The sequence below is a fragment of the Oxyura jamaicensis genome, chromosome 21 (assembly GCF_011077185.1).
Source record: "Oxyura jamaicensis isolate SHBP4307 breed ruddy duck chromosome 21, BPBGC_Ojam_1.0, whole genome shotgun sequence".
Taxonomy (NCBI): domain Eukaryota; kingdom Metazoa; phylum Chordata; class Aves; order Anseriformes; family Anatidae; genus Oxyura; species Oxyura jamaicensis.
The window spans coordinates 2,449,268-2,476,466 of record NC_048913.1 but is presented as its reverse complement, the minus strand read 5'-3'; the positions used below and the strand labels follow the sequence as shown (position 1 = coordinate 2,476,466).

At 37.4% G+C, this 27,199-nt stretch overlaps 1 protein-coding gene across 5 annotated transcripts in view; it reads right to left on the bottom strand.

Annotated features, from left to right (window-relative positions):
- Nucleotides 1-4,456: 4,456 nt before the first annotated feature.
- Nucleotides 4,457-27,199, bottom strand: part of GNB1 (G protein subunit beta 1) — a 45,773-nt gene continuing 23,030 nt past the window's right edge. For 4 of the 5 annotated variants that reach the window (XM_035344902.1, XM_035344904.1, XM_035344905.1 and 1 more), the window contains 10 exons: nt 24,761-24,868; nt 20,883-20,921; nt 18,924-19,030; nt 17,052-17,115; nt 14,813-14,975; nt 12,145-12,211; nt 10,449-10,650; nt 9,961-10,177; nt 6,565-6,672; nt 4,457-6,161 (listed from right to left, as the gene is read on the bottom strand). In XM_035344902.1, the coding sequence (XP_035200793.1) occupies nt 6,566-6,672; nt 9,961-10,177; nt 10,449-10,650; nt 12,145-12,211; nt 14,813-14,975; nt 17,052-17,115; nt 18,924-19,030; nt 20,883-20,921; nt 24,761-24,817 (1,023 nt within the window). In that variant the 5' untranslated portion in view covers nt 24,818-24,868 and the 3' untranslated portion in view covers nt 4,457-6,161; nt 6,565. The remainder of the gene's footprint in view (nt 6,162-6,564; nt 6,673-9,960; nt 10,178-10,448; nt 10,651-12,144; nt 12,212-14,812; nt 14,976-17,051; nt 17,116-18,923; nt 19,031-20,882; nt 20,922-24,760; nt 24,869-27,199) is intronic. The other variant, XM_035344906.1, reaches the window with a different exon arrangement.

Below are 27,199 nucleotides of genomic sequence, written 5' to 3'. Positions count from 1 at the left end.
CAATCAATACATCTTCGTTAGAAACTCCAGATCCCAATTCCTACTTAAAGCAGAGGAGGAAAGCTGAAGAGCTCGCACTTGGGAGTAGATTTGTGACAAGGTGTCAAAAAGGTTGAGAGGGAGTTGAGAAGTGCATGAGGGAAGGAGGAGGGAAGCAGAGAATACTGAGGTAACCTCCAGCCGTTATTTTCTAAATCAAAGATGACCAAGAGATTCTGCTCCAGTTAATACTGGTTCATTTTAACTTCTCCACCTCTGCCACCTTAAGCTTTCATGTAAAAAATTAGAAAGTCCATATAAAAATAAACAATGCTTTCAAACAAAACAAGCTTTTCCTTCTTGAGGAAAATCAGAACATCATCAATGATCTCCTAAGGTGTAAGAAAGGAGGGGTTACACATACCACAAGCATGTATTGCAGCCAAATTCAGCAAGGACTTGTCATGTACGTTTTGTCTACCTCAACCACCCAACTTGTGGTTTATACCTCCAGATGGAGTTGTACCATTTGTATATCAATAAACGAATTTAGTGAGAACTCAGCATCTTACCATCTTGTGTAGTTCATGCTTTTTAACAGTTTTAATAGACTCCCTTATCTATTTTGCCTTAAAAAAAATCTGTTACATCAAATACCTTTTTCATTCTCCACTTCCACATGGATAGGTGATTACCTCTGAGTCAATCACATCTCACAGCACTAATCTAGAGCAAATGGCTTATGGGTAATTAAAAAAGGAAAAGACTCTTTGTTCTAATTTATAACAAACTTGACTTGGTGTAAGCCTGGAATTACTCAAGTATTTTGCAGGGTGCTTCCAAAGAGTGGGTTTTTAGCAGCCAGCTGTCTATAACAAACTAGAAACTCACCCAGCGTTTATTCATGTTTCTAAACGGTTGATGTTTTCTCCATGTACAAGACATACTGGGTAATTTTACAAATAGTCTGTGTTATCATCATGCATACACTTTTATCACTGACATTTTAAGAAAAAGTTTCAGAAATATTCAATATGCCTGTTGAATGTAGTTTGGACAGTGCCACGGTAAGGACAACTCTCTGGCCCGTGTTTCAACACTCCCAAATGCCCAGGTAACAAAGCAGCAGGCAGCTAAGTATAGATCCAACCCTGAGGTCTGGAAGTTAGGCGGCCAGAAATCTGCCCGTCATGTACCATCTCCTGCCAGGAAACTGGAGCAGCAGATTGTCTGAACAGTGTTTCCTGGAGAGACGGGTCAACACAAGCAGTAAAGCCTGGAACAACATCCAGCCAAATCAGATCTGTGCCTTTTTCTCAGTCCAAGTGATGTACACAGCATGCCCAAGGATTTTAACTTACTGTGGGAAGAGGATCAGGTTTCACAAGAACAATGAGAAAGTAAAGAGACAGCTTAAGAGAAGATTGGAAGAGGATGAGCCCGAAATTATTCTCTTATTTGCCTGGAACATGGGACTAAAAGTATATAAGTGATTAAGTAATGCTGCCAGAAAAATGCTGCATCTGATCTGATAGAAGCAGTTGCCGTTCAGGATACCAGATGTGATTCCATCACCAAGCATACAGGGAAATTCCACATGAGACGGCCATTCAGAGCAAGACTGACAAGGGAACAGGCTAAGCATCCCTGTTCTGAGACAATGGAACTGGACTATTGTTTGTTCTTCCCAAATTTTATCCTTCAACTATTAAACAGAAAGAAACCTCAAAACATCACACTTTAGGAGAACTATTACACCTCAGAACCTAATATAGATACAAAATGACCAATGCAGCTCAGGACCATTGACTTTCTGAAGGTTATATGAAGTGGAGAAAAAATTAGCATCACTACACAAAAATCACTTACTGCTCTTTGAACCCCTTCATTACCGTCTTTTTTTTTATTCCTTCCCCTCTAATTCAAATTCAGTATTACACCTACACTAAAAGCAGCATTAATCATAATAACACACAATCCTCATTTGTTTCAGACCAAGTTACACAGAACTCAGCAAGGGTGACAAGTTTTATTATTCTTTATTTACTCTGCCACTTCCCAGAAACTAGATCATTCTATTTTCAGCTCTGACAGAGCATGATTCAATCAGCAATTTTAAGTATGCTTCACAGCTTATTTAAGATACACTCTGGGCACTTCTCAATGGCCAACACTTAAAACGCACAGCACAGATCTGCCTTTACTAGCAGAAGTTCCTCAGACCTTTTAAAATACAGTCAATTTACTAAAAAATTAAAGGCCTGGTAGGGACATAGGAAACAATTAAAACTCATCACTAGGTGCTGAGATTGCAAAACCTGATGCCTCTTCTTTCACTTGACTACGTCCCCCATGCTCCAAATGACGTTTCCAAACCCACAGATGCCCATTCTATTACCATGAGACCCTTTCCAAATCACGTCCAGATAGTTCTAACTTCTTTTCCCATACCCACTCATTACCCATATACCTCAGATCCATTGGTCTTGTCCACTCCTGTTATCTAACAAGCCTCAAATTTTGTGAGTTTTACTCCATTCTTCTCCACAAAGCCGCCACTCCTCACCCCTTCACAGATTTAACACATACTCAGGAGCCCACAGCAAATAAGGAACTGCAGAAGCTGTCACTGAGGCCAAGCAGTGACAGACCATTCACAGACACCACTGTTCTCAGCTTAAGAAACCTTGCTCTAGAAATTTGCCACCACCTTAGGGTGAAGCCGCTCTTTTGGAGCCACATTCCATTATCATCTTTAAGTTAAATCATTTCAAACCGATCAGAGGAGTGACGATGTTACTATGATTGCTAGATGCAAGATTACATAAGCCATTTTGACTTAGGTAGAGATCCAAGCCCACTTAAAAGCATTCAAGGCTCAGAGACTTGGCCGTGCCACAGATGCAAGGGCTCAGTGCTTCTCACTTTGCACACCCATTTGTCTCAAGTAACAGCTCTCTGAATTAGGAAGCATGCGAAAATACAGATATCTAAGTAATTGAGTTTAAAGCTTTGTGTTTAACAGAAGCACTGTCTGTAATGAAGAAACCGTCAACTGTTAGCATTTCAAATTACCCTACACATTAACCTCTTGACACAAAAAGGTACTATCTTGGTATTTTACTGTCAGCAAATACATTCTCAGCACAGACAGGAAACTGTAATTGAACATACAGATAGAAATTAAGGGAAGTAATACAGACCATGTCTGCACTGATTTTATTATTGCCTAGACAGTCTCATACGAAACATCCATTGTAATGAAGAGGTACCACGAGTGGAAAAACAGCCGTACCATTTGGAACTGCAAAAAGACTAAATCTGAATTCCAAAATTTTAAGCATTTCCAGCCATAAGCTACTTACCAGTGCTCTGCAGTCCAAAAACCCAAAGCTTGCAGTTATGACTGCTAGTTAAGTAATGCCACCATCATATTTTCCATACTCAGCCTTTAAAAACTTCTTCATGGAGGCTGAAAATTTCCAAGTTTGGTATGAAACCAAGCCTTCACAATGGAATTTTTCTTGGTTGATGTGAAATGTAGGAAAATCCACTCGAGTCAGATTACAAAAAGAGATTTTACCCACCAAAAAAATGAAATGTCCTCAAACAGACCAATACCAAGTTGTTAAACCAACTGCATTTCAACATCTTTAAATACTTGAGAAATTTGCTCCTGTAGGTAAAAAACGTTTTTTATTTTCTAGGTATAATACTGCCTTGTGGAGACTTTTTTCTTACTGAGCATTAAAATGGCAACTACTTACCCTTCTCAATACCTACAGTAAAGGACAGCTAATAACAGTTTATTTGGCCAGATCCTCAAATGGCAAAACACAACTGTTTCCCTACTAAAGGACACTAAAGTTTAAAGTTACTGAACATTTTACTGAGATTTTCTATTTCAGGTGTTCTGCTTTCATATATTCCATAAAGCATTTTTGGGATGTATACCACACGAATCACACCAGCTACTTTCATTTGTAGTCTGAGCTAAGAGAGCTCTACCAGCTGTTTTTGATTAAGCTCTTGAGAAGCCCTAGCAATCAAACCAATAAATATCCACCTTAATAACTAAGAATGGAGGAGGAAAAATGCCTGCAGCCACTACACTCCACATACATGTCACATCTCTACTAAATTTTACATTAGCATGCATCTCACATTTACACATTTTCAAATACTGCTGGCAACTTTTAAACATTTTCCACCAACAAAACCCATGAGGGCTTCAGGTCATCTTGTAACTGGTTTTAGCTTCAAAACCAAAACAAAAACCCCACAAACCTAAACCTGCATTTCTTCACACACAGCGCTGAAGCCTTCTAAAACAATGCATACACTGCCCAATTAAAATATCGAACAATTAAAGACTTGTTCTGGGGCTGTATACATCTCTCGTATTTATTCCATAACTCGAATTCTGCCAGTAGTTTTGTGGGTAGAACAATAAGCTGCAAAACAGATCAGTCAAAACTCATGTCAAACTGCTTTATTACATCTTAAATAACATTACATTTTAATATAGTATCTATCTTGCATCCAGCTTTCTTGAAGTACACTGACTTTAAAATTAAATACAAAAGGTGAAGAGGGATACAGGGTGTGGAGAAAGCTCTACAGAGTAGTTTCATGAAAGAGAGAAAGAAGGAATTCATCTTTTATGCCAAATCCAGGCCTAACGCACAATTACAGCACATTTTTGTACAGAATGTTGCAGAAAAAACAAAATGGAGAAAAGCTACTACTGCTGCTAGGAAGGAGCATTTCTGGATACAGTGAGAAGATAGGAAAGTTTAACAGAACAATCCGCTGTCCAAACACTGCTGCTTTTAACATTTTATTTGAAAAGAAAGCCAGGAAAACCTGCTCATTACAAAAATGACTCTAATCAGATGCAAAGGACTCATCCTACAAGAGGAACTGGCTGTGAGGAACTGATTTATAAAGAAGATGGTTTAGGTTCCCTCCTCCCACACCCCAGAATCTTTGACAGCGATTGTTTGAACAGGCCGTTTCTTTAAAAAAAAAAAAAGTGACTTATCACGCTACTCCAAAACGTGCATAGCTTTGTACTTGAGTTCTTCATAGATTTATGCACAGAGTAGCAACAATAAATGAATACAGCAACAATGGTTACAGTTTTTAAACAGGTTATTTCTTCAAAGAAAAAACATCTAGAGGACTTAGTCCAATATGCACTTTTTAGCATTTCTACAGCATGCGATTCTAAGAGTAAACCCACCCAATATGGCAAACAATCAAAAAAGGTTTTTTTGTTTAACTTAGAAAGTTCAAGATCATTATTTTCAAAACATTGATTTGTACATCATTTCATACACAAAGAATTGACTCAATACCCAAGTGTAGGATAGGTCTCTTTTGAAAACAGAGATTCCTGGTTGTTGAGACTACAGGATAGTGTTAGGATATATAAATTGCCCTTTCAAGTGGACAAAACCAAAACAGATTAAAAAAATCAGTGTGGTGAGAAGAGGGGGGTAGGAGGGACCAAGGATTGCATTTGTTATCCATAAAAGGTGAAAGGATTCTTTAAACAAGCATTCATTACCTTGTACAGCATGTGCTTGGTTACCTTACTGCTTAACATTACCCTATATATGCCAAGTTTTGTGCAACAATTATTTGTGATACTAGAAAATAAAATAAAAAAAATTAGGGACTAAATTTACAGCGTTAATAACCCCCAGATGCTCTGGGCTAGGACTCCCTTGTTTTGCTCAATTAAATACATAAACAAATGTATTTAAAAAGGAAACTTGAAAAAAATCCTGCTACAAACATGACTTTAAAATTTGCAAGTGAGTGAGATAAAGTCCTTAACTTTGACTTGGAAACTACAGTGAAAGCTAACTGTTTCACAATTATGCTCAAGTATATTTTCTGGTCATGCTTTTATGATAGTGTTTGATTTTTAAATTCTCAAGACAAAAAAAAAATGGTCCCAAAAGGAATGCACAATTTCATTTTGCTTACAACACAGAAATTCTTCTTGGAAAGGTAATTGTGCTCTTCATTTCAGCAACAGGAGACGGAAAAGATCTTGCCCTTTGAAGTTGGGGAGGATGGGGGTCCAAGTTAGTATGGTTGGATTGGATATGCTATCATTTTTAATTTTCAATCGTTGGAAACTTCTTCCAGTCACGGAGTCCGCCGCTCTTCTGACACACAGAAAGATGTATTAAGAGTTGCACTTTGATAAATTCTAGTCAGGTTTTAAGTTTTGCTCATGCTACCCACTGATGCATTCTGCCATTATCTCCCCATTTTCAAGAACACCATTTATTTACCAACCCAGACTCAAAAGACCTTAGAGTCATCCCTACCAGGAAAATAAAAACCTGCCGTAAATAGCTGACCACAAAAGCGTCATTGCATACACTAAACAAACAGCCTTCTAAAAGCAAACAAAACAAAAAGCTACACTTGTTTTTTTCCCCCCTTGACTTTCCTAACTTGAACTACAAGCTCACAACATCAGCAAAAAAAGTACTGCTTGGACCTGGAAAAAAAGCATCTGAACACCAAAAAAGGACAGCCTTAATTAATTTGCTGTGTACTTACTTCAGTTCCAGATCTTGAGGAAGCTGTCCCATGATCCTGTTGCCACTGCCATACCATCATCAGTCACACCTAAGCAACTGACACGGTTATCATGACCAGCAAGGACACCTATAAATAAGAACATGCAACAAACCTATTACATTGCTCTGATGATTCCTTATTTCTGTTCAAGTAACTCTGAGGCAGCCGTGTTTGGATTAGTCATCCTATACGTCCAAAAATTCTGAACGAGAGTGGTTTAGATTTGTAAATGCTTCTGCTTTTTCAGGCACAAACTTAGAAATAACTGGGTGGGTTTGCAAAACAGTAATGCAGAAAACGCCTGACTCCAGAATTTTGTATATACCCTGCGTTATGACCTTACTGCCTTCTTGTGAGTTGTGAAATCACTGCCTTGAAAATCCTGCCAGCAGTGTCATGTTAACGCAGTATAACCGTGCACCACAGAGCACTTAGTATTTCCTCTCCACAGAGGTTAAGATCAATTAGATTTTGCAAAATTTTGAATGCACTAAACAAGAAGCTGAATTATGTTCTGAACACTGAAGCATTTTCCATCTATTTTTATCTTACTATGTTTATAGGCACTTACAAAACTTCAACACCTACATAGTTTTTGCCAATATGGAGATCTGCTGCAAATCAATTATAGTACCATTAAAAATAAAACAACTGAGACACTAAACTAAACAGCAAAAAGGGAGCCAACATTTACCTCTATTCCTTTTAACTGTTTCAAGGAGGTAAAAACAAAACCTACTTATGTTCGAGCTCTACACAGCCCACTGCACTGAGCTAAGATATGCTTGATAGATCGCATAACAGACTGATTAATCTTTCTACATCAAATTACAATGCACCCAGGACTTACCTCCTTCATATTTTGGGGTCTTTCCCCTTCATTTACTATGAAGGAAGTTTTAGTTCTCATACAAGATAGTACGTTTAAAGAATTAGTGTTTTTAAAGTCTTACTTCAGTGTAAAAATCACTACTTCCTACACAAGGATTCTTGATGTTTGAAAAAAGTAACTGCTTTTATCAAGTATATCAGAAATGTAAGACTGTAATACACTTAATCTCCAGAGCCTATTAAATCTGTATACGAGTCTAAGGCTCAGCACAGAATTCTGCACTTCTGCAGCAGAAATCAAATCGTGAGCGTTGAAGTGGATGATACAATCTTCAAAAATTCAGCACGATACAGAAGCCAGCTGCCAGAGCTGACGCAAGTGCCTAGGAGTTACCTAGAATTTGCTGGGAAATAGCATTAATACATTAGAACTGACAGTCTGCCACCACCATCAGTAAGTGCTGCAATTTGATAAACTAGAGAGAGAGCAAGCCAAGAAGGCTTACACAATTTGTTCTGAACATATCAGCTACAAAGGTGTTTAATATAGAATCAGGCACTAGAGAAGTGTAAATTCTGCTCAGTAATCTAAGTCTCAGAGCATTTCAATAAGCAGAACATTTAAAGCAGTTCCTTAAATCAGTTTAAAATTTGGCAGTAAAAAAAATTGCATTTCATGAGTACACAGACTGTATAATCCAGATTAGTATAATTTTTTTTTTCCTCGTTTCTACAAGTAAGCAAGATCATCACCTCCCCTCCCATTCTTTGTCTTCATGAGGTAATTTCAAAGAAGAAATACAGGACAAAACACAACTGAGTAAGTCACACAATTCTCTTCCCATGTCATCTCCCTCAGTACTTTGTCATACACCATCACCTACATGGTATTTCCAGAGCAGGTGAAACACCATTTGTGAACCTAAATCTAGCTGCTAGTTGCGTAACAGGACTTAGCTGCTGATTTGATTTAATAAAGCATTAAATATTTTATTTTCACAGTACTTAATTACAACTAACTGTAAACTAATCTAAACGTTAATGGAAAGCAATTTCTCAATTCATTGCCAAGTTTTAGGTACGTACAGGCCTACATCCACATTTATGGTCTCAACAATTAAAGTACAAGAATCTTGAACTACAAATCTCAACCCACAGGTGAGGCTGATTTCAACAAATGCATTTCAGTAATTGCATTTGGCATCATTAACTTGCAAATAGAACCAAATGCTGTTAATAGTATATGAACTAAGTGCCCTCAGTTTTGACTTCTAAGCACTAGCAGATAACTCTCAAATTCTGGAAGAGTAAAATCTGAGTGCTAAGACAAAGCCGATAAATAAATTAAGAAATCAAATGGAAATTACTTAGGTATAGTCCAGGGTTACGTATTTATATCTTTTCTACCTTTAGTACACAATCTTTCCAGAACAGTTAAGTCTATTTGCACCAAGTAATGTACTTGGAACTACTCCTTCCAACTCCACACGAAGGGATATTCTGCTTGGTTGGTGGTTTTTGTTTGCTTTTAAAGCAGATCTACGTAATATTAAAAGCCCAGAAACACTTTATTCAATAACAGACTAGGCTCCCATCATCATCCCCTGTTCTGATGCAAACAGCAACACGTTTGTGACAATGTGTACTTTTTATCCTTTTTTCTGATAAAAGTTCTGATTTTAAAGAACTCCAGTTAAATTAGCTGAACTTTTGGACATATCATTCCTATTCACTTCCTCAAAAGCGAATCTGCACAATCTTTGTATTCTGCTGTCCCTACAGTTACTGCTACAAATAAATATAGTGAGAGATATATTTACTTAAGCAGCCACATTGATGAGTAGCAAAATTCTTACAAAATAAGTAGATTGCTTGACGTGGCAACATATTCAATGAACCTTTTATTAGCCCATGCGAAAGAGTCAGTTTGTTTATACTTTAAAAACTCACACAAAATAACTAAGGAGTATATTTAATAAAACATTTCTGGCAGAAATGTTTACTGTACAAATAATTTTGGAAATAATGAAAATCAATGAACCCAAACTGCTGCTTGACAATTACAATACCATAAAATCAATGCAACTGTTCAGTGGAATATGAAATACCTGACGGCATTTGATAGCTTATCAACTTCCAACTTGTAGTATTTCTGTAAGCTGTTCTGTCAAGTGCTAAGGTCAGGCAACAGTAAGACCTCCACAGAGGAGACGGCAGACAGTATGTTAAATTGCTTTGAACAACTCATATGTAAAACAGTACTATGGTCTAAATAAAATAAAAATACATATAGCCCCCCCAACTCCAAAACCTTGTTTTTAATGGCAATCTTCCTGTTCTCAACCATTCACTGTTCCCTTTTATCATTCAAAAGTATTCCAATCAATTTGTTACCATCATTAAGCCATATTTACACTGTTGGTCATCTTAAAACAGGCTATCCCTGAGTTTTGAAATTGAGACTGTTAACAAGTCTGCACATAATGTCACAGCTCACAGATCAGTATGTCTCTGTTTCTAATATTTAAAACCAAATATGTTTACCTGCTCTATCAGCTTTCAGTGTATCCCACACATTGCAGTTAAAGTCATCATAACCAGCTAGGAGGAGACGTCCACTCTTGGAAAATGCTACAGAGGTGATGCCACAGATGATGTTATCGTGTGAATAAACCATTAGTTCCTGATCAGCCCGAAGATCAAAAAGCCTGCATGTAGCATCATCCGAGCCTGTGGCAAATGCATTGCCATTGGGGAAGAACTTCAATGATGGGCAGAAGAAAATAGGAATAAAAAAAAGACAAAAGATTGCAAATTAATTTCAAAGTAGCTGACAAAATGGACAAAGTACTCAAAAGAGTGAAGTAGTTAATAACAAGTGAAGAAACACTACCTTATTTACCATTTCCACTTACCACAATGGATATCTAGCTGTGGAGAACTACACCATACAGTATATGCTTAACAGCTGAGATGAAAGCAATACAAAACCAGATTTAAATCCCATATCCCCTGTTCAAGCCGATACTTACACAGATGGCGTTGATATCCGACTCATGGCCAGTGAAGGTTTGCCGACACATTCCTTCTCTAACATCCCACAGTTTGGCAGAGGCATCACAGGCACCAGAAACAAAACACCGGGCATCAGGAGCAAGAGACAAACTCATGACATCTCCAGTGTGCCCAGTAAATGTAGTTGTCTGCTGACCAGTTTCTATGTCCCAGAGAGCGCTTGAAAAAAATAATTAAAAAGGCAAAAATCAACACATTCATGTTATCTTTTGTGCTCCATTACAAAGTCCATACAGCAAATTTCATCTAAACCTGTTAATTTCTCTTCTAAAAAGAGAATATCCATGAAGCATTAATAAAAATATTGAGAGCAGAAAAACAGACATTCTTTGCTGAACTACTTAGCTATGTTACACAATAATTGTACATAGCAGATTTTAGAAGTCATCTTCAGTTTTTAAGATATTGGTGTTTTTAAAATGCAGAATGGGGAAAAAAAAAAAAAAAGAGTAATGCTCATGGCTGTTTATACACAGAGCTCCAGAGCCATGGCAATGACATCACTGTCCAGTGGATAAAGTAGCAGCTGTAAGGCTACAGCAGTAGTTGAGTCAGCCTCCTTTTTATAATATCACTATGAACGTATAACTTTGTGAATTATGTTTGTCGTCTTAAAGCCACATCATTTTCCCCAAGACAGCAAAATCGCTACTACTCTGATTGATCAAAAAGTATCAAAGAATGAAACAATGCAACTATCCCTTTCATTTGTCTAATTTCTCAACAAGTCAAATCCATCAGCAACAGATTTCCAAATAAAAGATTGTGGTACTTTGTTGCTCTTAGAGCCTGGCTGATCCCAGGTGCTATCAAGGACAAATTTATCCAGACAACCATCAAGTTACTATGATAACTCCTGAAGCAGTTGTATAATTTTTTAAAAGAGCCTTGTTTTAACGGATCCTGTTTATTGTTTTATTATTTTTCTTTTCTTTTTTTTCCTATGAAAATTATATTTAGGAATCTTTCAGTATAAAAACAAATGTCTATATTCAATAGCTACTCTAAATCAGTGGACTAATAGATGGGTCTTCAAAGAGACTGACATTGTGTAGGAGAGGTATATATTAGACAACCTTTGCTGTAAGAACTGCTGCCTGGGAGAGCTGCGTTGCTTTTAAGAAGCAGATGTAATAGAAAAATTGATGAAAAGAAGATTGAGGCCTTTTTCGTACCGAAGCTAGTATTTATTAAGACAAACACCTACATTCTCCTCAAAAAAACCCATCTGCTGTCACTGTAGAATATTTTCTAGGAGCTCTTCTGAATGTAGCATTTTGTATTAAAAACATCCAAATATGACTTTCAAGAAAAAAGTAATGAAAACTGAATACTGAAGTACTTGGAGAAGAGTCACTGGTCTAGTATACTTCTTTCTGAAAGCCAGTTATACTAAAAATTACCACATACCATCTTAGCACAAAGAATTAGGTCAGGCTCTCCAGAACATGGGCATAACTGAACAGCCAAAGCTAAAACACTTGAAAGACCAAGTTTTACGTTATTAATAAAAACATGACATACAAGAAATAATCAATTGTGTTGAATCTTCTGGATGACTATCAGCTCTATGAGGAATTAAGTCTTCTTCAATAACAGAGTTTAAATGTGAAAAGTCTTTACTAACAATCATGTCACAATTTTACGGCTTACCAAGTGGTGTCGCCGGAGCTGGTAACTATTTGATTATCATCCAAGAAACGACAGCATGACAAGTATCCTGAAAGCAAAATATGTTGATCAATAAAATCAGAGACTACACTTCACACTGCATATTGACTTAGATGTTTCTTCTTCCTCCCCTGAAGGTGCTGCAAGATGCTGCTACTATCCATAAGACAATTTTTAGACAGGAACCTCGGAAGTTTGAGACAAAATACATTTAGGTTCTCTACAGGCCATGCCTAATTCAACCAGCATAGTAATCTATTAGTATCAGCAAATTGATCTAAACAAACACACAGAAGAAAATTACTGAAGTAGGGGTCTGAAAATATCTTACTGTTTTTCTTTTGGTAAAAAATGGGCAGGGGAAAAGGGGAGATGGAAAAAGATGGAATAGTGAGGCAAACCTCTCAACTCCACTGGCCAACCTGGACAGAAGTAGGCGTTATCTGGCACTGTACACTGAACTTCCTAAGACAGTAGATCTTTACAACATCCAGAAGCAACAAGTGTTTGTGACATGGACTGGATCATACAACTATTGAAAAAAAAAAAACAAACTACATTCTTGGTCAGTACAAAGAAGCAAATTATCTGAATGTTGTGAACTTTCTTTCTACTGAAGGACCAGCTGCCGCTGTAACTGGTTACAAAATCAGTCTGTCCCAGCCACCTCTATGTCAGTGTGTTTTCTAAAGCACAATCAATCTTCTGAAAATTTCAGCTATGGCAAAGTAGGAAAATTTGTAAACATCAGCTTCCAGCTATGGGCGTTGTGCAATTCGCCAACAGCAAAGCAGACCATTAAAACTGCTCCTTTGAGAAGACTGCACATGAATTGGTCAGGTCTCAAATGTATTCTCTTGATTTCCCTGGCATTACAATGAAATTCTGCCTTGTGTTATGCAAAAATCCATGTTTTACCAGCTATAAATACAGCGTATAACCTTAGAAAGACCATTAAGCAGCTGGAATACCACAGAAATAATGCTCTTTTTATTGCTAAAGCCTTTCATATGCATACACAAGGCCACACACTGAAAGCCAAAGCTCCCTGTGTCCAAAGATCATTCCAATTCTCCTTGTGCCCTGAAAGGGGTATGTGTGGTGGGGAGAGGACCTCCTAATAAATCACTTCAAGTGATCACATCACAACCACTATTATTATCTGAAGGTCCAATCAACATTGCTTTCCCACACCCTTAACTCCACCCTGAGGATATAGAATTCTTCTAAATTACATGAATCATACCACAGAAGAAAACGCACTGAAAGAAAATTAAATAGCATTAAGCCCACTTGAATTCACGTTCAACTTTTTCTGTATAAAAATTCATTAACGTACAACTATTTGTTTCTGAGTAACTTTAGTTTTCTCCAAAGAGCAGTCTTCATACCATTTTCTTTACCCTGTAACTAGAGGCTTGATGAGACAGAAAAAACAGCCAGACACACAATCCACCTGATGCTTTCTCCAAAGAACCATTAAAGGCTTTCTCCAGAGCCAAGCTGGCAACCTCTAGAGCAATCCGTGTCTGTTTTGCTGCATTTTGGATTATGCTTTTTGTGGAAACAAAGGGACAAGAAAAATGATGCGCAGCTTGTCAACTGCAGCCTTACAGCTGAATCCCTTTCTCAGATAGCTGGAGGAATTACTGATTCTGCAAAAAAAAAAAAAAAAAAAAAAAAAAAAAAAAAAAAAAAACACGCAAACTCCTGGTGTTTTACAGGCTCAGTACTTCACTAGGACTCTACAAGACACAAGAACACATAGCCAGAATTTTCATTTCCAGTGGAGTTCAAGAAACACCCACCTACCTCCCACCCTTCCTCTGAAAAAATTACAATCCCATTCACAAAAAAAAAGCATGGGAGAAAAAGCAAACTGTCCATTATCAGACAATATACAAAAGCAGTTCACACTTGGCAGGTGCTCATCTCCCTTAACTGCATTGTTTAGGAAGCAGAGAGTATGTTCAGTCAGTAATTTTGCTTTTACAAGTACTTTGTGACAAGGAGCTTCTTGGATCAGAAAGAAAAAAATTCAACTCATCCCCTAAACTAAAAACAAAACAAAACAAAACAAAACAAAAACACAAAAAAACCTTTGCAACAGCTGTGTTTCTATAGCCCTTCTTACCTAGCTAGATGAATTCTGCTTCATCTGTCACTAACAGAACCTTGCAGCTGCTGTTTACAGCCTAATTAAACTGGCAAAGCCTACAAGGCTACCTTTCTTGCCTCAGTCACAGGACAGCCGACCTCAGAAACAGAAACTTAAGGTAAAAATTAGTGTACTGTATTTTAGGCAAAAAGGAGAAAAACTGTTACCATCCAAGCAGTTAGAACTGAGACAGCTGTATAAGGCTTACGACTACCAGTGGCTAAGGACAAAAGAAGTAATTCAAGGTACTTTTAAAAGCAACAGCATGAAAGCTAGTAAAGCTGGAAGCAAGAGGAGAAAATTATTTAGAAAATGTGTTTTGTAATTACATCTCCCTTCCTGATCAATTCCAAAAACACAGCAGAGGGACCAATACACAGAAGAGTTTGAACTTAAAGTCATGCCATACCAGGCAGTAAAATAACATCGAATACTCCAATAGATTAAAAAAAAATCTGCACCATGTGCTTAGGTAACTAAGTAGGCACTCACCTGTGTGACCAGCTAGTTCACGGCTGACACGTACATTCCCTTCACGAGTTTTCAAGTTATAGATGGAACAGATGTTATCAAGACCACCACAAGCCACATAATTTCCAGAAGGAGCATATGCACAAGTCATGACCCAAGATGAACGCAGGGGAATAGCATGCACCTGAAACAGATACATTAAATCCTTCATCTGCAAAACAACTCATTCAGTACTTCACCATCAGGAGGTTTTCATCTCCCTCTCTCTCAAGCCACACATTTTTTGGTCAAAAGCACAAGAAGAAAATAAATAGCTTGTAAGACCGAGTAATGATGTAATTAAAACCCTGGATTTGCCTTTCCTGAATTCAGTTTAATCAGCAATTTTGGTAAAAACTAAGTGATTTCATTTCAGTGCTCTGATTACTATTGGTTTGTAATAGGTTCAGGAAAATATTGACTTCCAAGTACAGTCAGCAGAACTGCCAATTCCAGGCTTAGATGCTATGCTATGAATGAACAAGTGAGGAAATTGCTACTCTCGCTGCCATTTAAATCCTCCTTTGGAAATCCACTGCAAGCAATCAGACTTTGTATTTAAATAACTCCCAATGTTTCCTTGTCATTCTGTGCTCAACAAAACTTTGTAAGAAATATTGAAACTAAACATTTTCTATCTTGTTAATTTATTGCATTTATCCTTCAAATTTGTTCATATCATCTTTGAGAAAGGAATCATATCCTTATGTATATCGTGAGCTCCCATGCAATATTCACAATCTTCTCACACTTCTGAAGTAAATAGCAAAGACTAGTGTCTGTTCCTCCACTGCTCCAGTTAGCAGCAATACAGCAGTGAGCAGCAGTTAGAGAACAATACTCTGCTAACAACACAACCAGATCATTTTCAGAAGTTTTCTAACAAGGAACTACCTGGAATATTTACCTTGAGTCACTTATCTTATCATGCGGAAAAGATCTTTTTATGACAGCTGTGTTACTTCCACTTTGTGCTGCAATGGCCAAAAAATATCTGCAGGCTATCGTTCAAATGTTTTGCATCAACTACTTCCAGGTGCTACCCAGACAAATTTAATACTGTTCTAACACCAAGCTATTTGTTAGCTGTAATTCCAGGTGGTTTTTTGTTTGTTTGTTTAAAAACACAGCAAAAACAACAAAACCCACACAACTCAGTCACTACTTCACTGAACCAATCTTGCCAACAGTTATAGGGGGAGATGTTTCCAGCAGCTGAGGAGCTCCTTCTCTGATTCTAGTAAAAAAAATATCCGTCTGGTACCAAACTGATTTTATTCCGTCTAGATAAAACAGCTGCTCTCTGCCTCTTGGTGATGCCATGGATTAATTAACATTTATATCAAAGTGGGAGATACTAATACAGAAATAATGGTGCACAGTGATTATTTTAGCATCTTTCAGTTGTGTTACAGTCATTTAAAACACATTTACCTTGGGGTTAGGGTCAAAAGAAAATAAGAGCATAAAACCAAAAAATTGAATTTTTTATTTAACAAACTGTATTATTATTCTTTAGTAAAGCTATGGATTCAATAATTTCACAACTTGACAGATTCTAGTCATCCCAGCTTTAGGAGTTACTACTGCAAGTGTTTGTTTCTGCTTCCCCTCTGTAGCATGCCATTTGTTATGCACATTGGCAAAATTGCTTATAAGGCTCTGATATGAACCAAGTCAGGAAAATTTGTTTGAAAAAGTCAATTCCATGTTCCTGTGTCCGCAAAACTTACGTATCCCTGCCAACCTAAGCCAAAGGGGCAGCATGTAAACTGTTGCTAGCCCTTGTAACTGTAAACATAACCACTAAATACCAACCACTGTCATGTGAAAGTAAAAGTAATTCTCGTCTGCATCATATGACTGCAGCCAGGAAGTGACGCCTCACATATTTCAGGTCTTTCAATCCTTCACTGCAGACAACAAATTACCATGGCTATTCTTAACCCTCTATTTTGGTGCAACATGCTGATTATTTCTTGCTCTTTGTTGATCAGCGATTCTGTGGCATCAAAATAAAATCAAAGCATTTCCTTGGACTATTTTGTTGTTTTCTGTTTGTGGCGCACATTTTCATACAGAACACACTTAGGACACTGCTGTATTCTTTACAGGTTTAGAAAAGTCAAAATTACAAAAGTAATGCAGCCAAAATCATGACAGATGATACTTCCTTTCTCTTAACAATTGAATTATATAGCAACATACCAGTTAATCTTACCTTGTTTGTAGTATAGCTGTCCCAAATTATAAGTTTGCCATCCTGGGAGGCACTAACTAGAAGCCTATAGAGGAAACAGGAGGTAAACACTATCATTGCAGGAAGACAAAGAGAAACATTTTGATGGCATTTGTCTCCACTATCAAAACTAAGGTACTTGAAACCATTTAAGTATAGTGTGTCAATACTCAATTCTAGTTATTAGCACCAGGAAGATTACCTTGGATGCCATCAACATTAAGTGATGAATATTGTGGAAATATGTGATGGGACACCAACATGTCCGCACATTCAGATTTCAGAAAGACAGTAGCCACGTAACAAGCATCGCAGTCATGAAAACTGATGCAGAGAAGTCACATGGAATTGGTGCTTGTGTGTTCTAGGCACAGGCTTCAGATTCATTGAGTTTGGGAATCTATACTGTCAACTTGTTTTCCCTTTTCCTGTTTGTAGAACAGGAGTTAAAATTCTAAGCTGTTCAAAAACCTGGATCAATGTCAGCACTGAACTACAAAGGAAATAAAAATGAAATGCAGTGAAGATATCACTAGGGGAAGGGGTAGCTTTAGGAAGATTATTTTTTTTGAGTTTATTTTTAAATCAATGCCTCACTCCACACTCAGCAACTGTTTGACACATAAGGTACTAGTTAATTGTTCAGAACTCTTACATGCTTTTACTATGTTTAAAGATAGATGGGAATACTGGCATGAAACATCTGCTTAGCCTTTTCTAAGTAAATTCAGATACAATAGTCCAGTACAGTATTCAAATTTGTTCCATGCCTCTTCCTCTCTGACCATTTCCAGCTGAAAAGTGCACTGCAATCACTGAAGTGCTCCAGTGGCTTTGCTTTTTTTTTTTTTTTTTTGATCTAGGTTATATTTTACAGCTGTTATGATGCACTTTTGCCAGACAAGAGATTGAATCCCTGTCTTTTAAATAACCAATATAACAGAGTGCTAGAAGTAATGAATTCCACATTCCTGTGAGAAACAAGCTTCTTTCACAGGCAGAGGAAAACTAAGGCACAAAACTTATGAAGTTTAACTCATCGTGTAACAATTGTCCATTCCAATTTTTAATTACTAAGTAATTCAGAAGCTGAAAGTATTACAAATTATTTTCCATTTACATAATGCATATTTTACTTTGTTAAGCACTTGGCTATTTTGTTTCAGGGGTTTCCCTGTACACATACACAGAAGACTTTGTGCAATTCTTTCATACAGTACAGCTTGTTTAAACAAATTTGATGAAAAGTAACTTTAATGACATCAACCTTCCTTTGAAAGTCTATTCTGAGTAGAAGGAGGCTAGCCATAAAATTCCTTACTTGTAACTTAAAAATTTTTAAGGGGAAAAAGAATTTATCCAACCCTGCAAGGAAGAAGCAACAAGCTCTTAACTGAAGTTTGAAGATTTGCTGTCATCAGTGTGCCTTAAAATCCTTGTAAAGAAAAGAAAATGAAAGTAGCTGATACTGGCATCATTTAGCTTCTCTGTAGACTGAACATTAGCATTTAGCAAGAAGAATTTAAGGGAAAAAAATAAAATAATAAATAAAAAAAATGATGAGACCTGCTGTATCTCCACATTTCCTCAAAATTCACATGGTACCACAACTATATTTTTTGGGCAAGCAGACAAAACTGCTATTCTAGCAACAAATTTATTCGCATGAAAAAAAAACATGCAAGTCAGGAGGAAAAAAGTGATTATTAATAGTTTCTGAGTTCTCTTGGTTGCCTAAATTCTCTTGGAACTAGTGGTTCCTAGTGGTAGAACAGGTAAATAACAGTTCAGTGCACTCAACTTTCCAAAGCACAGTGAAGCCCAATGATCCAGTTCTGTATCACTAACACCCACCTGGAATCAGTCCCCCAATGCATTGCATAAATTTTAGCCAGGTGTCCCCGGAGTGTTCTTCTAGTGCGCATTTGAATTCTCCCCACTGGGTCAATATTGGCTGTGATCTGTAATAAGAATCGTGTCATACCCTGAATTTTCACTACACAGTTCCACATAATGCATCATAAATAATCACATTTACATGAGCATTGCCATGTAAATCAGGAAGTCCTACATTTTGAATACTGACTGTTTTTTAGTGCCTAGCAGTTACTTCATTTTATGTAATACTCGCTTATTTATCAAGCAAAAAGACCTGCTCTAGATGCAGCCTCACTATCACATTTATAGCAAATATCCAAATTTACTTGGTTTTGGTGGTATCTTCTTAGACCTCTAAGACTTCAGATCTGTGATGGAGGGGAGTTTGCCTTTTGGATATATTTTTTCTTTCTACAAGGGAGTGCAATTTGTTGGGCTTTAGACATGCCTCTACTTCCTCTGCTTTTGTTGAATGAGTAATAACTTGCTTCCAGATCCAGACAACCTTCCCTTCCAAATATTGGAATATTAAATTCAGAGTACTCCTGTTTTATTTTAACTTTTGGAAGATAAAAGTAAGCTCTGGAATAAGTGAATAGCAAAGTGAGGAAGTAATCAGTTTAGATGTCCTTTGGCTGTTAAGTTTAACATAAATAAGTTCTCCAACCTGGAGAAAAACATCAGTTGAAACAGCACACATTTCCAGTAATATATATTGAGTACACATCACAACAAATCCAAGAGTTTAGAAATTTGTTTTACGGATGAGGCCGCACCTCGAGTTTGAGGCCGCACCTCGAGTACTGCGTTCAGTTTTGGGCCCCTCGCAACAAGAAGGACATCGAGGTGCTTGAGCGAGTCCAGAGGAGGGCAATGAAGCTGGTGAGGGGCCTGGAGAACAAGTCCTACGAGGAGCGGCTGAGGGAGCTGGGACTGTTTAGCCTGGAGAAAAGGAGGCTCAGGGGTGACCTTATCGCTCTCTACAGGTACCTCAAGGGAGGCTGTAGCGAGGTGGCGGTTGGTTTGTTCTCTCACGTGCCTGGTGACAGGACGAGGGGGAATGGGCTAAAGTTGCGCCAGGGGAGTTTTAGGTTGGATGTTAGGAAGAACTTCTTTACCGAAAGGGTTGTTAGACATTGGAACGGGCTGCCCAGGGAAGTGGTGGAGTCCCCATCCCTGGAGGTCTTTAAAAGACGTTTAGATGTAGAGCTTAGGGATATGGTTTAGTGGGGACTGTTAGTGTTAGGTCAGAGGTTGGACTTGATGATCTTGAGGTCTATTCCAACCTAGAAATTCTGTGTGATTCTGTGTGTGATAAAGTTTGCATACTTCTTACATCTCCGTGTTACAGAATTATTTCGCAAGAGCATTTGAGCAACGGTCTCTGCTACTCTTCAAAGGCCATCAGAACAGTTCAGGTCTCAAATGAACAGGTAAAAGCATTTCCCTTACACAACTCCTTGTGATGGACCTCCCCTATTATTAATGCTGAGGTTGGTGTTTTTTGTTTGTTGGACTTTTTTTTTTTTTGTATACTTGCACCCTGTGTGTTCAACCTGGAACACCGTACCTCACAAACGAAGGTATGTACATTCACATACTGTTGGTATTGCTCTTTTTTACTTGGTATTTTGGTGACATTTTAAATGAATGAACTGACATATCATTTCTGTACCAACACATTTGAATCAGACACATGGATTATTAGCGAACTCTCAAGTAAACAGACTGAAGTAGGTAGCAAGAATAAACTGATATGTGACATATGCAGAAAAACAAGCAAATACTAGCCACATCTGCCAATGACATAATAATCTGCAGCAGTCTAAATTCTCCCCAGGTTTCAAGATTTACTTCACTTATTTTTTTATACCTTATTTCCTTTTCTTAAAGGAGACAGATTTTCATTTAAAAACTCTTAAAAAAAATGCTTACCTGAGCCAAGGTGGCATCTGCACACGCTTTTCTAGCATCCTGCAACAGAGGAAAGAAATCAGAGGAAGTTCTGCACATTTATTTGTGCTCAACTTCTGTTTTGTAAAGTTAATCAAGTCCTCACAAAATAGGGTTCAGAGAGCATTTTGGCTTGTTATCCAGAGGGGACCCATCCTAACCCCAGCACGAATGTAACATGACAGACTGCTATCAAAACATGCTGAGCATTTGAAACTTCTTTGTCATGAAACCTATTACCCAACAAAAGATCCCAGACGTAATGAAATGCAGCATTTACCACATTCCATAAATAAATGATGAATACAGGAGATGCATCTATTTCTCAAACTAGTTAGATACACAAATTACCCTTTTGTTAGCAAACTCAGACAACAGCACCTTGCTTGAACAGAATCAGCTCAGAGCTCAGCTATTTTCATTATGTGAGATTTTTCAACTTCGACTCTAAATAACCATAACCATTTTGAGCAGATACTGAAGAGAAACAACACTTTTCCATTACTACCTAAAAGCAGCAAACAAGAGTTAACGATACTAAGTATACAACTGGATTTTTTTTCTTATGAATAGTAGAAAAGCTATTAAAGGGAAAAACAAAAAAATTGATCTTCTGCTCAGCAATATTGAATTTCCTTTTCCTAATGCGGATCTGATGCAATCCCATTTGCTTTCCAGCTGTCTGAATATCCCTTTACCAGAAAAACTGATAAATCAGGAAGAATCTGACAAAAACTCAACATGGACTGATATAGATGAGACAAGTATATGTAACTGTAAGGGAGAAAAATGGAGAAAACAACAAAACTACTATCTGAAACCATGAAAGTCTGAGAGAAAAGTTCCTGAACCATAAGAAGGAAGTAGAAAACACACATCTAAGAAAAAGAAAAAGAAAACATGCTAAATAACTTCATTTTTGCTGTAAGAACTACTGGGTAATATAATAGTTTTCCAGAGGAAATACTTCGGAGCTTTTTGTTCACTAGTAGTAGATTTTTTTCTGCCTAGGAACAAAAACTGCAGAGAATCATTCCAGGCTAGCAGTAGGGAAAATAAATTGAAGAGGCTTGTGCAGATATTCCTGTGAAGTGCACATGGTTTTGTAGTTATCAGCACCTGCCCGATCTCCGCTCGAGAAGCACATGCAAACATCCTCTCTCTGTGTGCGTGTGCAGACCCACATGCACATCTGTGTATATGCAAATCCTCGTACCAGGACTCAATTTAAGCTGTAACCAGCAATCTGCATAGTTGCTTGAAAGAAGCATTAAACAAAAACTAAAAGCAGCTAAGCAAACTGTCATACTAATATATTGGTTTATGCTCATTTCAGGATGAATGCTACTCCATAATAAGAGCACTCTTGCTTGTTTTCATGCAGTAATACACTATATTCTCTTTTTCTATACAGCTTTTACGTCTGAAGGGACTGAGATAATAAATACAGTTGTAGAAGGAAGCCAATACATAAATCCATTAGACTAGTCTCCAGTCTTTACAACAGTATGAACTGAAGTAATTTACTGTGTACCTCACTGAAGTTTGCATTCTCAGTGGAAATGGAGTTCAGAAATTATAGCCTTGGGTTTTAACATTATAATTTTTCTTGGAACATGGAGATTCATACTTGTAGAGGACAAGAAGCCATAGAAGTACCCGAGTACCACATTCTCCCCATAGAACATTACAGGGAAAGAAAAGATGCCTTGATTTCACTCTTGGGGAAAATTGTAACCAACAGAACAGAGCTGGTGTCTGGGTAAGATGGCTTAACACCTGTTCTAAATTAAGTTCAAATCAAAGCCTCATGAATTTTGGCAAGGATACACTTACATTTCAAATTGTGTTCACATGTAAACATACAAATACACTTTGAACAACTACATTGACATACACTAAAGCCAAAACTGACACAGGAGGGACCAAGCAAGTACCTTATGGTCTTGCCATGGACAAATAACTGTGAAGTTTTGGCAAAATCTGAACCAAGACATGTCAGCTAGCTTTCGATAATTCCTACCATCTAAGGAACAACCCCCCCCACCCCTTTTTTTTTAAAAAAAAAAAGTGAAGGGAAACAGCAGGAAGGGAGAAAGTGGAAGGGTGTGAAGAAACTTGTCAGAGAACTGGGAGTTCATGTATTCTTGGACTATGCCTGTTGCGTGCGAAGTTTCTCCCTACTTAACCCACTGCCACGAGAAGAACAAATACTCAGACTTGTAGGCATGGTGCTGCAGCACAGATTTCATTCTGTGGAGTTGCAGACTGGTAGTGTTTGGTACCAGTGACAAATCTGAGCTTTGTAGTCAGTTTAGACACTTCCTGTTGGCTGGCTAGCCAGAAGGCAATAAAAAAAATACTTCCCATATACTACAAGTTTTGAGAAAGGCTTGAGACAGAGAGGGAACAATGAAGGCATGTACTACAAACTTAACCAGAGGCAGGCAATAATTCTACTTAGTTTTGACAAATCCTAGATTAAAGACTAGGACTTCAGAACAAACACAACAGCAGAAAAAAAAAATATTTCTTTCTATTGTTGTACTGTATCTTCCCAGATCTATGCAACAGATCACTACCAGATATCACCAGCTATTCAGAGAACAGATGCTGAAGACTGATGGAAGGAAGATGCAAGAAGGGACAGGAAAGTGTACCAGGCACAACCTTAGCCAGAATCTGTTAATTAAAATCCTGTCATAGGCTATGTTCAAGATAAGCTCTGTGAAGTACAGGCTATGATGCACAAAAACAACCAATAGTTTTTTGTATCACTTTATACAGGATTTTTTTCCTATCAGTATGTAAGAGCATTGTTACCATCAACCTACTTCAAAGAACAAGTTCCTAAAGAATTTAACAGAAAGAAGTAATAGATACATACAAAGAAATCACGTTGAATAAGAAATAACTGATAGGCAGTTTCAGCTGTTCTATCTTTGACATCCCTCCTACATTAGCATGAGACCTCAAGCAAAATCTCTGTGAATCTCAGCATTGGTGAAGATTTAAAATTGGTCTGTACTAAAATCATTTAGCATCACTGAATTGATTTTGAAAAATGGATCAAACTTGGTTCTGCATACATCACGCTCCCCTCCACAATTGATTACAATACTGACAACATTCCAGTTCATGTTACATTTCATAATACATTTTTCAAATTAAATCTAAAACAAATGTCATTTGGACTACATGGTTCTCTTAAATAAATAGACTGTTTTCCCTCTACTTCTTTTATTCAGTAACAGAAAATGAGCAGACACCATCTATTCAGAAAGATGTACTACATTGCTATAATCTTCATCTAAATACTGCTATTTCACAAGACAGTCCACAGATACAGTTTATGTAAACCTTTAACCATGCTCAGGAAGTTTTCATCATCTTCATTCTTCAGCTTGTTTTCTCACAGGGTTACTGGAAGTTTAACAAGGCATGTTTTTGAATTACCATTTAACTATTTAGTACAAGGTCATTATCTGGAACCACCTTACTGCCCCAAATTTGTTCTTTTAGCTAGGCTCCTCATAAATGCACTTGAAAAGAGAATGTGAAATAAACATCCCAATGAAAGGGAAAAAACTGTTATGACCTGTCTCAGAAGATTTTCAGTAACTGTTCATTTTAATCTAGTACATTTTGTGGATTTGTGTAGCTATCATATTCTGAGCAATATCAAGAACCAAAAAGTAATCTAAAGTAGTTATATGTGCTTGCACTTTCTAAATATCCATGACTAACTTTAATGCTGTGAAAACATCAAACACATCAGCTTAATACATCATTTCTGTCCATCTCTGTCATCCTCAAGATACACCAATCATCATTCATCTGTACTGTGAAACAATACATACTCTGATTTGGTTTTTCAGTTGCTCAGCCTCCTGGCGTAACTGGTCAAGCTCACTCATTTTCCTGTGCTAAAGGTGTGCTTCGCTGCCACCTCTGAGACAACCGGAAATCTGAAAGACAGGTGACAGTAATGAGAATTAGTAGAAGTCATAACTTAAAATTATGAGAGCAGACAGTCCCTTCATTTATCTCAAACGGTGCTTTAAAAAGGCAGCGATTGGTTTATCAGCATTGAAATACAAGTGATTTTCCCTGAAAACTCTTCACAATTCGGTATTCACACAGAGCATGCTTAGTTTTTTTCTAGCTACAGTAAATAAAATACAATGTGGACTTACTCTTTTTCTTCCAGGCCTCTCTTTTTGCCACCTTTTCTTTCATTCACATTTTTATGTTTTAACTTTGTATAAACTCAGTTTTACCAGCAGGTAATACACAGGTTAAATGCAAAATTCAGGTATCTCTGTAGGACTTAATATAAGGAATCCACTTTCAAAGAATAAGAATTGAAGTATTTAGAGACTGACAAGCAATTGCAAAAGGCTGTAAAAAGGCCTATTGTGAACTCTGTCCAAAACATGGCAGTTATGAGAAATGCTGTTCTGACATCTGTATAAAAGGAGATGGTTCATTAATGTTGTCCAAGTTCTTACTTGTCAATTACTAAAACGTCACCCTTAGAGTTCCCAGACAGAATTCTAACATTAACGTATTGTCAGAAAATAATTAATATTTTTTTGAATGTTAGGGTGACAGAAGGAGTTTGAGCAACTACTGCCAACAGCCATCTCTCCTCACCAATACCTGATTTTTCTAGCATTGATGTGCCCCAGATTAAGCACTAACATATCGCTCTGTCACTGTACTCTGCAGCCAAAAACATAAAGGCTCAATAAAGCAATCATCACTGACCCTTCCCAAATATTCCGTATATAGTTCCTCAATTATTGGACCATTTTCCCATACAATAGGCATATAGGTATCTTCCAGTCTGCTCCAGAAAGATGCTGGCATTTTCAAACTGTCAAAATGTTGGCATTCTCAGTAGTATTCTATACTAAAACTCATCACTACCTAACTTTTTGGTTTAAAAAGCTCTGCTTGACATCAATATAAAAAGCTGAAGAAGCATGCACTTTACTGTGAAACAAGGTATTAGATCAATTTTCAAATACTACATAGAGCACCTGAAGTTTATAAAAACATGCTACCAGTAGTTATTTGAGAACATTTTATTAGTCAGAACTGACCCTTTACTATTAACTAATGCAAATGCTTCGCTAGCAGTTTTACATATTATTCCGTTAAGATTTAATCAGCTTATTTATCTTTGCAAGCATGAGTTTTTTTGTTTTGTTTTGTTGTTTTTTAAGCTCTTAGGCAGTCCTTCCCAAGAGGAAAGCTGAGGATAACTTCCAAATTTTTACCTAATCAGAGTAGGAGAGAACATACTGTGAAGGCAAGTTAAAGCAGCAGAGCAAACATCACTATCTAAGAAAGAAGTTTCAAGAGCTAAAGCTTTGGCATTCCCTAAATAGTGCTATCCCACACAACCAGATACAACTCCAAGCTCTCTTTGCTAGTATACCAAACTGAGGACCTTAAGGAATTTGTGTGTCTTATCTTGTCATATAATCGTTTACAAATTTACACTCTTGGCTGAAACCCCAAATATTTTAGAGAAGCAATTTCAGTTAGTTTCTGTCTCAAAGCCTCCATTCGTTCAACTTCAAAGCCCTTCACTTCATTGTGAAACTAGGTCTCCTTCTCTCTTCTGCTTCCAGGGTCATCTTTAAGCCCTGTTAAGATTGCTTGTTCAGCTTAGTCCAAAATCCAGTTAAGACAAAACCTGTCAAGAGTGTTTTATTATCCCCTAACCACCTTTCTTTCTTTTGAACGTTTGTCTGTTTCTCAAGATGTTTTGTTCCTTGTAAATTTAAGACAAAACACCCCACAGCTGGGCCTGCCTGCAGTTTTTAAGCACAGGCTCATCACAGTCTACAGCTCCTATGTAGTCTGGCCCTACTATGAACTAGCATGAACTACTTCTGTCAAAGGAATTAAACTGTTTTAAGAAGAAATTGCAGCTAATTCTCACGATCTTTCAGCTTTTTAATATCTTATTTCTGCCATTCCCTAAGTTAATAAACAGCCCAATTCCCACTAAACAAATATGAGCCTCTCCAGGCAGAGTACAAAGACTTTAAAGATGGCATCACCCCTATTACAGAGAAAGAAGTTACAATCCAAAACTTAGATGTTCTGCTCAAGGTCAGAACAACTCAATGACAGGATTAAGATAAAGATTTAGGACACAGAATTCCAGCTGCAGAGTTGCAGGTAATTACACTGAAGATTTACATGCAGCTTTACTTAAAAGTATAATAGGGTGAATAATCTAATGTCAGTCAAAGCAGGTATGTCCTCCTGTAACAGAAAGC